The sequence below is a fragment of the Arvicanthis niloticus genome, chromosome 13 (genome assembly GCF_011762505.2).
Source record: "Arvicanthis niloticus isolate mArvNil1 chromosome 13, mArvNil1.pat.X, whole genome shotgun sequence".
Classification (NCBI taxonomy): domain Eukaryota; kingdom Metazoa; phylum Chordata; class Mammalia; order Rodentia; family Muridae; genus Arvicanthis; species Arvicanthis niloticus.
The window spans coordinates 2,722,801-2,738,153 of NC_047670.1; the positions used below are offsets into that span (position 1 = coordinate 2,722,801).

At 40.2% G+C, this 15,353-nt stretch overlaps 1 protein-coding gene across 2 annotated transcripts in view; it reads right to left on the minus strand.

The window, feature by feature from the left end:
- Positions 1–15,272, minus strand: part of E2f5 (E2F transcription factor 5) — a 24,612-nt gene extending 9,340 nt beyond the window's left edge. Inside the window, exons 1-3 of one of the 2 annotated variants that reach the window (XM_076911210.1) lie at positions 14,866–15,272; positions 6,254–6,363; positions 5,352–5,515 (exon numbers count right to left, since the gene is read on the minus strand). In XM_076911210.1, the coding sequence (XP_076767325.1) occupies positions 5,352–5,515; positions 6,254–6,363; positions 14,866–15,063 (472 nt within the window). In that variant the 5' untranslated portion in view covers positions 15,064–15,272. Of the gene's footprint in view, positions 1–5,341; positions 5,516–6,253; positions 6,364–14,865 lie in introns of both variants that reach the window. The other variant, XM_076911209.1, reaches the window with a different exon arrangement.
- Between the last annotated feature and the right edge of the window lie 81 nt (positions 15,273–15,353).

The following is a 15,353-nucleotide window of genomic DNA, read 5'->3' on the forward strand; positions in this document are numbered from 1 at the left end:
CTAATATCCAATAAAACAGGTTTTCAACCAAAAGTTATCAAGCATGATAAGGAAGGACATTTCATATTTATTAAAGGGAAAATCCACCAAGAGAAAGTCCCAATTCTGAAAGTCTCAATTCTGAACATCTCCAAATGCAAGGGCACCCACATTTATAAAAGAAACTTTACTAAAGCTCAAAACACACATTGAACCCCAAACAATAATAGAGTGAGAATTTAACACCCCACTCTCACTAATGAGCAGGTCATTGAAACAAAAACTAAACAGAGACACAGTGAAACTAATAGAGGTTATGAACCAAATGGATTTAACAGATATCTATAGAACATTTCACCCTAAGACAAAAAATACACCTTCTTCTCAGCACTGCATGGTACCTTCCTTTAAATCGACCATATAATTGGTCAAAAAACAACCCTCAACCAATACACAAAGACTGAAATAATACAATGCATCCTATCACATCACCATGGCCTAAGGCTGGTCTTCAATAACAGCAGCAAAACAACAAAAATAATACACATGGAAACTGAACAACTCTCTACTCAATGATAACTTGATCAGGGAACAAATAAAGAAATTAAAGACCTCCTGGAATTCAATAAAAATGTTGACATAACATACCCAAACTTATGAAATACAATGAAAGCAGTGCTAAGAGGAGAATTCATAGCACTAAGTGTCCTAGTAAAGAAACTGGAGAGATCTTACACTAGCAACTTAACAGCACACCTGAGAGCTCTAGAACAAAAAGAGGCAAACACTCCCAAGAGGAGTAGAGGGCAGGAAATAGTCAAACTTAGGCCGAAATCAATCAAATAGAAAGAAAGAGAACAATAGAAAGATCAACAAAACCAAAAGCTGGTTCTTTGAGAAAATCAACAAAATAGATAAACCCCTAGCCAAACTAACTAAAGGGCCTAGAGGCAGTATTCAAATTAATAAAATCAGAAATGAAAAGGGAGACATAACAGAAACAGATGAAATTAAAAAAATTATCAGATCCTACACAAAAGCCTATACTCTACAAAACTTTAAAATCTAAATGAAATGGATGGTTTTCTAGACAGATACCATATACCAAAGCTAAATCAAGAGCCAGTGAACTAAGCAGGCCTGTGAGAAGCCATGGCAAGGCCTTACTCTTGGCAAACACTTACCCTTGGCTCTCCTATCTACTATTCTTCTTTCTGCTTACCTTCCATGATTCACTTGTCAGTTCTCATAACTTCAAACAAGGCCTCATAGCAACCCACCTTAGTAACCCTTCCTCCTGATCTCTAGATTTAGCCAACATCCCGCTAGATAGATGTTTTTAAAACCCCTAGTAACAGAAAGGCTTTGTGAGAATAACTTAGACCCTGCAGCTGCAGCTAGCTTCCTCCACCTACAAAGCCCTCTTTCCTTTCCTACCCCTCCCCATATCCTGTTTGCAGAGTATATAACCCGTGTGAACAATAAAATCTTTGCCAGCTTGATCAGACCTCTTGACTTGCTGTGCCTCCTTATTTTCTCTCGCATCTCAGTCCTCTCCACAGGGTCTAAGGGTCCCACTTCATTGTCCAGCTGGCCTGGACACAGGCCCATATTCCGTAAGAAAACAGAAGTCATTAAAAACCTTCCAACCAAAAAAGCTCAGGACCAGACAGATTTAGTGCAGAACTCTACCAAACTTTCAAAGAAGACCTAATATAAATATTCCTCAAACTATTCCATAAAATAGAAACATAAGGAACACTACCTAATTCATTCTGTAAAGCCACAATTACTCTGATACCTAAATCATACAAGCACTCATGCAAAAAAGAGAACTTCAGACCAATTTCACTTATGAATATCCATACAAAAATACTCAATAAAATTCTTGCAAGCCAAATCTAAGAATACATCAAAACAATCATCCATCATGATCAAGTAGGCTTTATCCCAGGAATGCTAGGTTGGTTCAATATGTGAAAATCCATTAACGTAATCCACTATATAAACAAACTCAAAAACAAATCACATGATCATCTTAGATGCTGAAAAAGCCTTTCACAAAATATACGCCCCTTTATGTTAAAAGTATTGGAGAGATCAGGAATTCAAAGCCCATAATTGAATATAATAAAAGCAACTTACTACAAGCCAACAGCCAATATCAAAATTAAATGGAGAGATACATGAAGCAACCCCACTAAGATCGGGGCCAAGACAAGGATGTCCACTCTCCCCATATCTATTCAATATAGTACTCAAAGTGCTACCTCGAACAATAATAAGTCAACAAAAAGAGATCAAGGGGATACAAACTGGCAAAGAAGAAATAAAGGTATCACTATTTGCAGATGATATGATAGTATACATAAGTGACCCCAAAAATTCTACCAGAGAACTTCTCCAGTTGTTAAACAACTTCAGCAAAGTGGCTGGATATAAAATTAACTCAAATAAATTAGTAGCCTTCCTTTACACAAATGATAAACAGGCTCAGAAAAAAATTAGGGAAACAATTCCCTTCACAATAGCCACAAATAATATAAAATTATCTTGGTGTGATTCTAACCAAGCAAGTGAAAGATCTATATGACAATCACTTCAAGTCTGTCAAGAAAGAAATCCAAAATCTCAAAAAAAGGAGAGATCTGCCATGCTCATGGATTGGAAGAATTAACATAGAAAAAATGGCCATCCTACCAAAGGCAATCTACAGTTTCAATGCAATCCCCATCAAAATGCCAACACAATTCTTTAAAGACATGGAAAAAGCAATTCTCAACTTCATCTGGAAAGGCAAAAAAAAAAAAAACCCAGAATAGCAAAAACAATTCTTAAAAGAACTGTTGGGAGAATCACGACCCCTGATCTCAAGTTCTACTACATAGCAGTAGTGAAAAAAATGCATAGTATTGGTACAGAGACAGACACGTTGATCAATGGAATAGTACTGAAGACCCAGAAATAAAACCACACGCTTATGGACACTTGATCTTTGACAAAAAAGCCCAAAATATACAATGGAAAAAAAAGAAAGCATCTTCAATAAATGGTGCTGGTCTAAGTGGCTGGTCTGTATGTATTAAAATGAAAATAGACCCATACTTGTCACCTTGCATAAAGCTCAAGTCCAAGTGGATCAAGGACCTCAGCATAAAACCAGATACACTGAATCTAATAGAAGAGAAAGTGGGAAAGAGCCTTGGAATCATTGGCTTCCCAGGTGGGGGGATTTCCTAAACAGAACTCCAAAGGCTCATGCTCTAAGATCAAGAATTGATAAACGGGGCATCATGAAACTGGAAAGGAAATAGTCAATAGGACAAATCGTCAACCTATAGATTGGGGAAAAATATTCACTAACCCCACATCCGATAGAGGGCTAATATCTAAAATATATAAAGAACTCAAGAAGCTAACCAACCAAAAAACCAAACAACACAATCAAAAATCGGAGTATAGAACTAAACAGAGAATTTACAACAGGGGAATCTCAAATAGCTGAGAAGCACTTAAAGAAATGTTCAAAGTCCTTAGTGATCAAAGAAATACAAATCAAAAGGAACCTGAGATTCCACCTTACACCAATCAGAATGGCTAAGATCAAAACCTCAGGTGACAGAACATGTTGGCAAAGATGTGGAGAAAGAGAAACACTTCTCCTTTGCTGGTAGGACTGTAAACTGGTACAACTACCTTAGAAATCAGAAACCTCAGAAAATTGGAAATAGATCTACCTGAAGACCCAGCTATACCACTCTTGGGAATATACCCAAAAGATGCCCCATCATGCCACAGGGGCATGTGTTCCACTATGTTCATAACAGCCTTATTTGTGATAGCCAGAAGCTGGAAACAGCCCAGAAGTCCCACAAAAGAATAATGGATACAGAAAATGTGTTTCACCTACACAATGGAATACTATTGAACGATTAAGAACAAGGACATCATGAGTTTTGCAGGCAAATGGATAGAACTAGAAAATATCATCCTGAGTGAGGTAACTCAGACCCAAAGGGGCATGCATGGTATGAAAAAAAAAAAAAAAAAAAAAAAAAAAAAAAAAAAAAAAAAAAAAGGAAAAAAAAGAAAAGAAGAAAGAGAAGTACAGATTACCTAAAATACAGTCCACAAAATTAAAAAAGGTCAACAAGCTGAAGGACCCAAATGCCAAATGAGGATGCCTCAATCCCAGTTGGAGACAGAAGAAAGTAATCACAAGTGAGGAGGGAGGGAAGGACCTGGAAGGGAAAGGGGATGGGGGGAGGGGTTAGGAGAAGAGGGAAACATGATCATGTATTGGGTAGGGGAAAAGGACTGAAGCCCTGAGGGCCAGAAGAAAGAATAGAAACAGGTAATCTCAGGAGGTAGGAGGTAAGGGGTACCCTCCAGAAAATACCAGAGACCTGGGAGGTGAAAGACTCTCAGGACTCAAAGAAAAGTACCTTAAGATGAAATGCCCTACAGTGAGGAGAGAGAACTTGTAGAGCCTACCTTCTGCAGAAAGACAGGGCATCAAGTGAAGGATGGGGTTGCCCTCCTACTGTCAAAACTCTGATCAATAATTGTTCCTGTCTGAAAGAACTGCAGGGACAAAAATGGAGAAGAACCTGGAGGAAAAGGAGGTCTAGTGACACGCCCAAAGGGGGATCCACTTCAAGAGGAAGCCCCAAGGCCTGACACTATTACTCAGGCTAGGGAGTGCTCACAAAAAGGGACCTATCATGACTGCCCTCAGATACACCCAACAAGCAGCTTGAAAGAGTCATATGCAGATATTTGCAACCAACCAAAGGACAGAAGCTGTTGACCCCTATGGTTGAATTAAGAAAAGGCTGAAAGAAGCTGAGGAGAGGGTGACCCTGTGCTCAGACCAGCAGTCTCAATTAATCTGGACGCCCAAGATCTCTCAGACATTGGACTACCAACCAGGCAGCATACACCAGCTGATATGAGGCCCCCAACACATATACAGCGGAGGACTTCTGGGTCTGGGTTTAGTTAGAGATATCTAACCCTCAAGAGACTGGTGGTCCCAGAGCTTGGGGAATGGGGACATTCTCATGGAGATAGGGGGTGGGGAGGAGGTATGGGATGTGAAACAGTGAATCAGGATGGGGATAAAATCTGGAGTGAAAAAAAAAAGATTAAATAAAATTTGAAAAAAAAAAAAGAAATTTAAATATAACCTAAAAAAAAAGTAAAATTTTATACCTCTTATCCTAAAATAAAAAAAAAATACTAGTCTAAGTTATTAGAAAATTATAAATGCTATATTCATTTGTAAAGCTTAACTGCATAAGCACTTGAGGTTAAAGAAGCACTGTATATATACATTATACAGCTTATATATGTAACTTACTCAGAAGGATATCTGTTATTAATGGAGTCTTCCATCACATTTTTGATGCTTTGCTGTAGCCATAACTTCTGCTGGTCAAGTTCTCTTTCCTTCAATTCCAGATCTTCAATTTCAGCTTTAAGATATCTTAATCTATCTATAACTTCTTTAGTATTACAGCCAGCACCTACACCCCTTACAAGCATGAGAATAAATACTCACAGGATCAGACACTCATTTAATATCATTTCATTTTTGTAGTAATAAAACTGACCTATAGGTTAATCAAAATGAGTTTACACTCTTCTGAAAAATCAAACATTAAAATCCTTACAAAATTTAAACACCAAAGCTCTAAACTCACTTTCTGGAAATTTTACTGACAGGGTCTAGAGAAATAGCTCAGCAGTTAAGAGCACTGCCTGCTCTTCCAGAAGACACAGGTTCTATTCCCAGCACCTGCAATGACAACTTACAACTATCTGTCAGAAAATCTGGCATCCTCACATAGACATACATGCAAGCAAAATACCAATGCCCATATTAATAAATAAACTGTATCAGTTCTGATAGTGAAATTTAAAAGTCTCCTAATGTACAATAAGGTGCTGGTAAAGTTAACTATAACTTCTGGTATTTGGGCAGAATTCTAACAAAGAAAAAAACACTAAGGCCAAAGGAAGTACTTTTAAAAACAACTTATTTGTCATAAGCAAGCAACCATACCATAGCTAACACATCAAACAGTGCAGAGGGCAAGGAAACATCCAACATACAACGGACAGGGAGGCTGGGCCAAAGGTCGGTCCCAGGTAAGACCAGGTAAGACAGGTCTTGTGAGATCACAGGACCAAAACTGAGCATATGCGAAAAAGAAAAGTTTAAAGTTTGATTTGTATCAGGGACAGGGTTTGAGTAAGGTTTGTGACTTACTTCCACTGGATACTGTTCTTTGATTTTTTTTCAATTAGATCAATTCCCTCTAAGACGTTGGTGATATCATAAATTCTTCGCTTTTGCCTCACAGCCAAGGTATCTGCAGCCTGTTTAAGACAATGAGAGCAAAGAGAGCATAGTAGTCAGTGTGTCTATAATTTAAAGTCAAAGAGAATGTTGACTGTCAGGGTCACTACATGAGTCTAATCCCAAATCCGATCCGCTCAGTGTCTTCAGAACAATAGCTAGGTATATCTGAAGCACATGCAGACTTTGCCAATACCAGAGAAATTACTCCACCTAAATACTACCAGATGTTGGAGAGAAGAAAAAAAAATTAAGTTCATAACCTACGGCCCACAGAAATAAGAGAACATAGTAATTCCTTGTCAATGTATGTACTAAGCTTAGGAAGAACTACTAATTTTCAGTCTTTGTCACTTTCTATTTCTCTATTCAAAAGAATCTCATCAAAAGACAGCCTTATATATATAAGGTCCATATATGTGGACCTTTTGGCAATTAAGGAATAGGGGGATTCAGAATTATATTTACAAATTATGAACCTATTTAATAATAATTTGTATTTTATAAGCTCATAACAAAGCATGGATGAATTATTTCATCCCAACAGCATTAAATTAGTAAAAAATAAAAATATGTATCATAGTCGTGGTCCTAGCAATGCTTTACAAAATCTTGGTAGTTTTTTCCCTAGAAGTCTAGAGAAGGTTAGAGTAACAAAATATTAACATGATGGAAGTCAGGAACTTAACCTTAGAGACTGTAATATCCAAAAGGAGATCACTGGACAAAAGAGCATAAGCCATGGAAGAGAGGCCAAAGTTACAAGGGAGGCACAGGCTAGACATCAATTGGACTGTCTTCAGGTGACAGACATCCGAGGGACAGGTGGAATCCACCTAACATGGGAACAAAGTGTGTGAGAAATGAAGAGCACCCTGACACTGACACAATGTGCCATGCATGCAGGAGCAGTGGCGCCAAAGAAAGGGAGTGAAGGATGGACTTGCCATGCACTGGAGCTAGGCAAATCTCAGACATCACTTGAACACAACTGTTCTGTCAGAGGGAGGGGGATCTCATGGAGTGTTGGGCCTAACACAAGGTCTAATGTCCATTTCACCTCCACCCTTCCGTCATGTACACAGGTGGAGGGCGTGAACAGGCCCTAGAGAGATTTACATACTAATGAGGTACCTGAAGGCCAGAGGTGGAGCCGATTAAACATTCCTCCCCAGCCTCTCCCCCCTTCTCCCCTCCCCTTTTAACTCAGGTCGATCCTGGGTTTGAGGGGATGCATCCAGATCCATCCGCGATCCGCCATGTGAATAAACCAGTTTTGGAAACCCAAGGGCTTCCTCGTGTGTTGGGGCTGCGCCGCTATGAGGAACCGTGAGGAGCCAGGGAGAGACTTTTAGTTAATGAGCAGCCGGGCCCAACTTCCAGCTGGAGAAACCCAGAGCGTTCCCAGCCGGCTACCCACAGCATGGCAGGAGGAACCGCAGGAGCCCCAAGCCTTTTTCCCTATAATGGAGGAGCTTTAAGAACAGAAGGAAAGATAGTGTAGACAATGTCTTTCAAGGGTGTTGCTGCAACAAGGAACAGAGATGGGAAGCCATAACTACAGGAGTTGTCTGGTCTCAAGTTTTTTTTCTCTTTTAAAGATAGGTGCTATTTCAACTCATGCTGATGGGGGCTAATGTGACAGAGAGAGGTAATCACAGAAGGAAGGGCAGTAACTAAGGAGATTGTTCCGAAGCAGAGGGCAGGTATATTAGTAATGGCCTAGTTCTGACTAAGTGCAAATACAGATACATTAGTAGACAAACTAGAGCAGATATTTCCTTCCTACTATGTCTGATTTTCTCATCAGCTTTGGGATGGAGGGACGGGAGGAGAGGAGAAAGTGAGATACTGACATAAAATAGTGGGCAGTGCACACGGGTACTAGACAGTACTAGTGCCCTTCAAAGTTAGTGTCCTGAATTTAAAGGGATCCTTAATCTATTAGTTATTTTTCTGATGCTGTGATAAAACACCATGACCAAAGCAACTTAAAGAAGGGTTTATTTTGGTTTATGGTTCCAAAGGGATAATAAGAGTCCACCGTGGCAGGGAGGCAGGGCAGCAGGCACACTGGCCAGAGCAGAGAGCTGAAGGCTCAGATCTTCAAACACAATCTTCAAGTAAAGAGCACAAGCAACAGTGGCAGAAGCCCTTCTCCTTTCATCCTGCCAGCAGTAATGTACTTCCTCCAGCAAGGCCACTCCCCCTTAGCTTCCCAAACAGTGCCACCAACTGAGGGGCCTAAGTGCTCAAATATTTAAGGCTATAAGGGTCATTTTCATTCAAATTACATGTGACATCACTGCATTTTCTCTAGTCCTCAAACTGCTCAGGTGTAACAAGTTGTTGGGCAGGGATCAGAATCACCACCCTCATCTCAACTTTCTATAGTACAGCATTGGTTTTATTTTAAAAAGATTACAGTTTGTATAGTGGGATTTGATAGCCAAAATAGGAACTATAAAGAAAGCCACAAAAGCTGCATCTATCATACAACTCAGTTTATAGTAAAAACCCCAAGACAATCCTTTTGAAGAAAACTAGCTCCCTTTTAAATATTAGTTGTTTTTTAAGATTGTCTCACAAATGAGAAGCAAATAATATCTACAGACAGAATAATATTCAAATTTGAAAATCTGTTACCAGGTAGGCAGGCAAAATAAACAATAAACTAGAACAGGTATGGCAGTGTCTAAGTGCCACAATGTTCCATTTAAAGGGGTGTCACCTAAAAATGAGTTCAGACAATTTCCTATACTTCAGATTCTCTACCTACAAGGCAAGTTCTTTATTCTCTTCTCGGTCACAACAGTTAACAAATATGCATACAATACATGATTGAGATTAAGAAATTTACTTTAAGATAGGAGCCATAATTCAAAATCAAAGTATTCTAACAGCAATGCTGAATAAAATCAAGGAAATTTCACCAAAAACAATGATGAGGAGGGCTGAAGTAATGGCTCGGCAGTTAAGAGTGCTTGCTGCTCTTTGGAAGGACCTCAGTTTAATTCCTAGCACCCATGGGACAGCTCACAATGCCCTCTGCTGACCTCCACACATACAGACACTCACACAAATGGACAAAAAAGTAAGAAAAAATAAATCTCAAAGTATTAAGGCAAAAGGATCTCAAGTGACATACCAAGAAGGGCCAGAAAATATTTTAATAATAATAATAATAAAAACTTTAACACTTCAGACATGGCACATGACATTTTATATTCATCCATTTCCTTAGTTAACTATTGCCTAATTTCAAACTCATAATTAATATATAAAATATTTAATTTTTAGCTTATAGCAATAGGGTAACTGTAACAAAACTCTACAGATACTACGTGTTGAAAAACGCCACTCCTAAATTCAGCTTCAGTAGCTAAGTGCCAGTGGCATGTTATCATCGGTCACCAAAATGCAACACATTTCCACTGTTGCCATGAGGTGGAGATTTTCCCTATGCACATATGCTATACCCCTTCTAAAAAGCCAGTGCCTTCTTTTCCTGCTCTTTCCCCTCACCCTCACTCACAGGCAGCCTCTGCATACCTCACTCCCCCAGAAGCCCCTCCTGTGAGATCTGCTGCACCTGCACGGTGTGATCTCTTTGCAGCATGCCGTCACTCTGACTTACCAAAGTACTTCTGGAGGTAAATCATAACACTGCCCAAGGTAAAGCTCACAATGACTCTACAAAGTAGATGTTCTCATTTTATAGAAAAGCCCAAAAGGCTAAAGAATAACAACATTATTTTTGACAATATAATGACAATGTTTGACATTAATCCTTATTTATGAAACAAACTTGTGAAACAAGTTTTATGCAATTTAAAATACTTTAAATAATTTGTATATATGAATTCAGTTATATCCTTGTACTGAACAGGAAATTCAAGTACAACTTGTCTATAGGTTCCATAAAGAGGAGACTAAAAGAATGGCATAAAAGCAGAAATTTTATTTCTATTGTTTGCTTATTGAAAAAAGCATATATACTTAAGTTTATGCCTATGCTGACAATATCTCATAGAATAGTATATAAAACGCTAAACAACGGAAGCCGAAGAAGTAGCTTAGGCCTTAAGAAAAGCACTTGTTGCTCTTCCAGAAGATCTGGGTTTGGTTCCTATATTCCACAAAGATGATAACAAGCATGGGTAACTCCAGTTCCAAGGAATCCAGACACCTCTTTTGATTTCCCTGGGCATCCAATGCAGACACAGGAGGCAAAACAACAGTACAAATAAACACATCTTTAAAAAGAAAAAAAAAGAAATTGAATTTTTAAAAAGAAAGAATATTCCAAAGATTAGTGTCCATACTTGCCAAATGTACAAATCCCTTGTGTATGTGTGTGCACGCGCGCGCACACACACACACACACAAAGAGGGGCAAGGAGAGAAGGTCATTTACACTGGAGATGTTAAAATGTTATAAGCTGGTGAAGAAACAGGAGTACTTAGGGTGAGTGCAAGAGAAAATTCCTGGGAGCAGCCACTTTGTTTCTAATGGGTCTGTAGGGGCCATAAAACAAGGAAATGAAATACCAAAGAATTGCTGACACTAAGGGCACAAGGGTCCTTCCTGAAGCAGCATCATTCACTGACACAGTGTGTTTAGATCTGTATCAATGCTGTCCTGCAGAGAAACTGCACCTAAACACACCCTCTGTGTTGACTACTCTGCTACTGTACTTATGTATTCTGAAATACATTTATATTTATATTTTTATTGTTTTAAGAAAGTTCATTTCTATTTTTCTCATACAGGTCACCAACAAATAATCAAAAGAGAGAAAAAAATATTTGATAGTGTTTATTTAATTAGGAAAATCACATTAATCCTCTGAAATCTACAATTGAAATCTCTAGTTATTGTTTGCCTATATCCACAATGGTATAGTTTGGAAATCCTTTTATATAATTATTATTTTGGCTGGCATATAAAGAAAAGTTTCACTGTGACATCTGTCATTATATTTAATCTCTTATTTGACACCCCCTTATCTTACCTGACACTGCTCTCCCTCATCTCCCATCTTTTCCCCCTCTTGCTGAGGTCTCACATGATTTATGTGTAAAATCCTCTGCAGTCTCTGTGTATCCTAATCTGCTGTCATAGGACACCCATCAGATGTAATTAGGGTACATTCTGATACTGCTATTTAACTCAGACTTCTTTTTAAGGACCTTCCTTCAAATGAAGTTCCATTTTAATCAGTGGGGGTTAGAAGAGCACCAAGAAGTGAGCACAGTTCAGCCTATAACTCCATTAATCAACTTTCATCCTATACTGCCATATCTTTTGGCAGACATTCTCCTGCTTTGTCTCTAAGAAGCTGAGTACTCTTAAATACTTCAAATAAGAACCATATAGTAGGGGATGAAGAAGTGCGTCAGCAGTTTAAGAGCACTGGCTGCTCTTCCAGAGGACCTAGATTCAATTCCCAGTATACACATGGTGGCTCTCAACCATCTATCACTCCAGTCAGGGCATCTGATGCCATCTTATGGCCTCTGCAACCTCCACAGACATATGTAGCGCAGACATACATGTGAAGTTTAAGAAAGAATCCTACAGCATTTGTCTATTTATTCAATATAACATGCTCAAGGGTCATTTCTGCTGTACATGTCAGAATTTTTCTTTCACTTACTGAACGTCATTTGATTCCCCACTGAAAGACATCTGAGTTGCCCAACTTCTGACTATTTGAGTAACACTGACATGAACATAGATTACACGAATACAGGCTTGCTATGCGCCACACATCTCTCCTTATGCCAATTACCTCAAAAACCTTGTTACCTACTAAAAGCCTGCGGCTGAATTATGTCTTTTCTAGGTTTCATTTAGGTCATTTGTTATGTATGTGTCTGGATATGGGAGAGAATACTTAGGTGTCATTCAAGTAATCTGTAACTTAAATAATAGTAATAACACAACAGGCACAATCCAGACTATCCTTTCAAAGTTCATGATGGCATTAAAATGGCCAACGAAACATAGAAACTCACCTGTAAAGTGAACAGAACAGTAATTTTCAGAGCAACAGATACTCATATTCCTTAACAGTTCAGTGATTACGCTACAGAAAAATAAAAACTAGTTTAATCTGTTTCTATAGAATCTGCCATCGGTGCTCTCCTTTTCAAATAGAGGCCCATCACCTAACATGTTAGTTTACTCAAGGGAGTAAAATTATTCATTTTTCTTTAAAAAAAAAATCTATAAAGAATAGAGATACATAAAAACTCAAGTTTATTTTCAAGAACTTACTAGTTCTTAAAGGCAGTAAAGCATAGAAAGTAATAAATAGTCCAGTTTCAAATGTTCAGTCTCACTTAGCAAACCTAACCCAGAACTTTCCTAAATTTAGTGTATCAGGCACACATTTGGGTGAGAATATTAGGCTTACCATCTACAGTCTTGAATATTTTATGGCCACTCAGGGTATCTAATGAAAAACAATATATTTCTATATTTGTGATTTTCACAAAAATTAAAGATTCTATTAAAAAACGAAGTACATGTTTTAAAACTTCTATTTAGAAATTTATTATAAGTATAGGACTATCTTTAACATGTGCTATTAGAATATCTCAATATCTCAAAATAATGTACTACTATAAGAAGCATCACTAGGAATAATACTTCAGTGTCTTTTTTATACATACAGTTTTATATGTATTTATATACATAAGAAGTATGTATAGGTAAAATGTTTTTCTACCTAGCAAAAAGAATGGCATACGGGTCTCTGTAAGTCATTACTCACTATTTTTAGTAATTATTTATTTATTACTACAGAAGTCTTTGATTCTTTAGGATAGATCCAGATAACAAAAACAAAGACTCTTGAATATCAGACTTCTGCTATTCAATGACAGAGCCTGCGGCTATACACGTGAAGTAAGCCCAACAACCAAATCTAGAAGGACAGAGTTCATCATTTTCTGAGTTCCGAGCATGTTTCAGGAGAAACCATCAAACCCCACTTTTACCCGGAAAGCCCCGAAATTCTCTGACTTTTTTTTTTAAATGCAGTCATCCACTACTGCTGCCTTTAACTCTGAACAGATTTCAATGGGCGTTCGGTAACATCAGGTGTTTCTCTGCTGACCTCACTAATGCCAGTGAAACTGGAAACCGTACCATTTGAATTCATTACAATTTGAGTACTGTAGATGTCCATTAAAACCCTTTTAAGAAGGCAAAGAAGAGATCCTGGAGGGATTGCAGGCGGGGAGGGGGGGGAGGGAATACAAGGAATTCTCAAAAGTGGAAAAAAGTCCAAAGAATAACATTTCCAAATAAGAACGGTCACCAACTGGCATCTACACCCAGGAAAAGGGGGGGTCCAAGTGCCAACAAGCCAGCGTCTGCCACTGGGCCACAGACAGACCACTAGGCAGGAGAGTTCAGGAAGGCAGGCTTCTTCAGTTCAGATTCTTCATTTCCAATGCCTTGGCCATGGTCTTGAGGATGGTAAGAGCTTCAAGTCAGGAAGGTTAGGTATGATACTCAGTCTCTAGGTGCCGTGAGTAGTTTTCTCAGCCAGGCAGGGAAGTCATAAGAGGCTATCTGCTGTGAGTATAAACTAGCAACTTTGTTTATTTTTAAGTATTGGCTCTTTCTGAACCTCCGCGTACTGGCTGAATTTTAATTCACACAAATCCATACTGTTTTCCCCTCCCTGAGCTGTGGAATTCTTCCAAGTCTTGGCAGGAACGGTTAAATCACTATGACTGAATAGCTTCAAATGCACGTTGTTGTTTGAAAAAAAATCCGAATCATAGCAAAGAACGAAGCAAACATCCTTATAAAACCAGATAAAGTTTACTAAGTAATTCCACCGCTTAGTCTGAAAGTCACAAAATGACCACTCTCCTGTGTGACCACAAATCTTAGGTCTAGAAAGCACAAAGATGCTGGGCGGTGGTGGCGCAAGCCTTTAATCCCAGCACTTGGGAGGCAGAGGCAGGGGGATTTCTGAGTTCGAGGCCAGCCTGGTCTACAGAGTGAGCTCCAGGACAGCCAGGGCTACACAGAGAAACCCTGTCTCGAAAAACCAAAAAAAAAAAAAAAAAAAAAAAAAAAAAGCACAAAGATCCTAAATTAAGTCAACAAATCCAATCTTACTTCCCAAGCAGCGACGGAGAATTTCCCCTTCTAAAAACTACTACTTTAGCGGAGGTGTGAAAAGTTTTCTCTTTCCCTCTTTCATTCCGAAGAACTGACATGAAAGTTCTTCAAAACAGGAATGAAGTTCTGCAGAGCGGTCCATTAAGACATCAGTTTCCAACAGCAAACCAACCCCGAGTGAGCCCAGAGCAGAGCGCGAATTCCCGGGTGCTCCTTTGTGGCCAGGGCCGCGCGGTGGCCGGTCGGTGGGGGCCCCGCATCCATCCCGGCCCCTCCGATCCCTAGGCATCCCCGGGTCCCGAGTCTCGGCGGCGTGAGGGCAGCGGACCGAGCTCCCTCAGGCCTCGCCCTCCCCATCCCCGCCCGCGCTCACCGCTTTGAGATCCAGGACGCCGTCCTGCGCCTCCTGCAGCAACGACACGAATTTGGTGGTGAGCAACCCCAGGCTCTTCTCATGCCGGCTACTGCCCACGGCGAGCCCCGCGGACGGCTGCGAGGATGGCGCCCCTTGCGGCGGCGGCTGGGCCTGCGGCGTGGGCTGAGCAGAGCTCGCGGGCTCCGCTGCCGCCATCACCGCCGCGGCCCCGCCGTCCGCTGGCCAGGAGCCGCTCGGCCTCCGGCAGAGGAGGTGCGCGGACTCCGCTCCCGGCCCGCGGCGACCCTCGCGTCCACCAGTCCCCGGAGCCGCGAAGCTCGCGCGCGGCGCCGCACAGCGCGCTACACCACAGAGCGCGCGGACTCACGCAAGCGCCCGGCACCGCGAGGGTGGGCCTGAGTTTAAATGGCAGGAAGTGACGCCGCGCTTCGTTGCCTAGTAACGCACTCTCCACGGAGGGGCGGGGCAGTCGGGTTCGCCGCCGA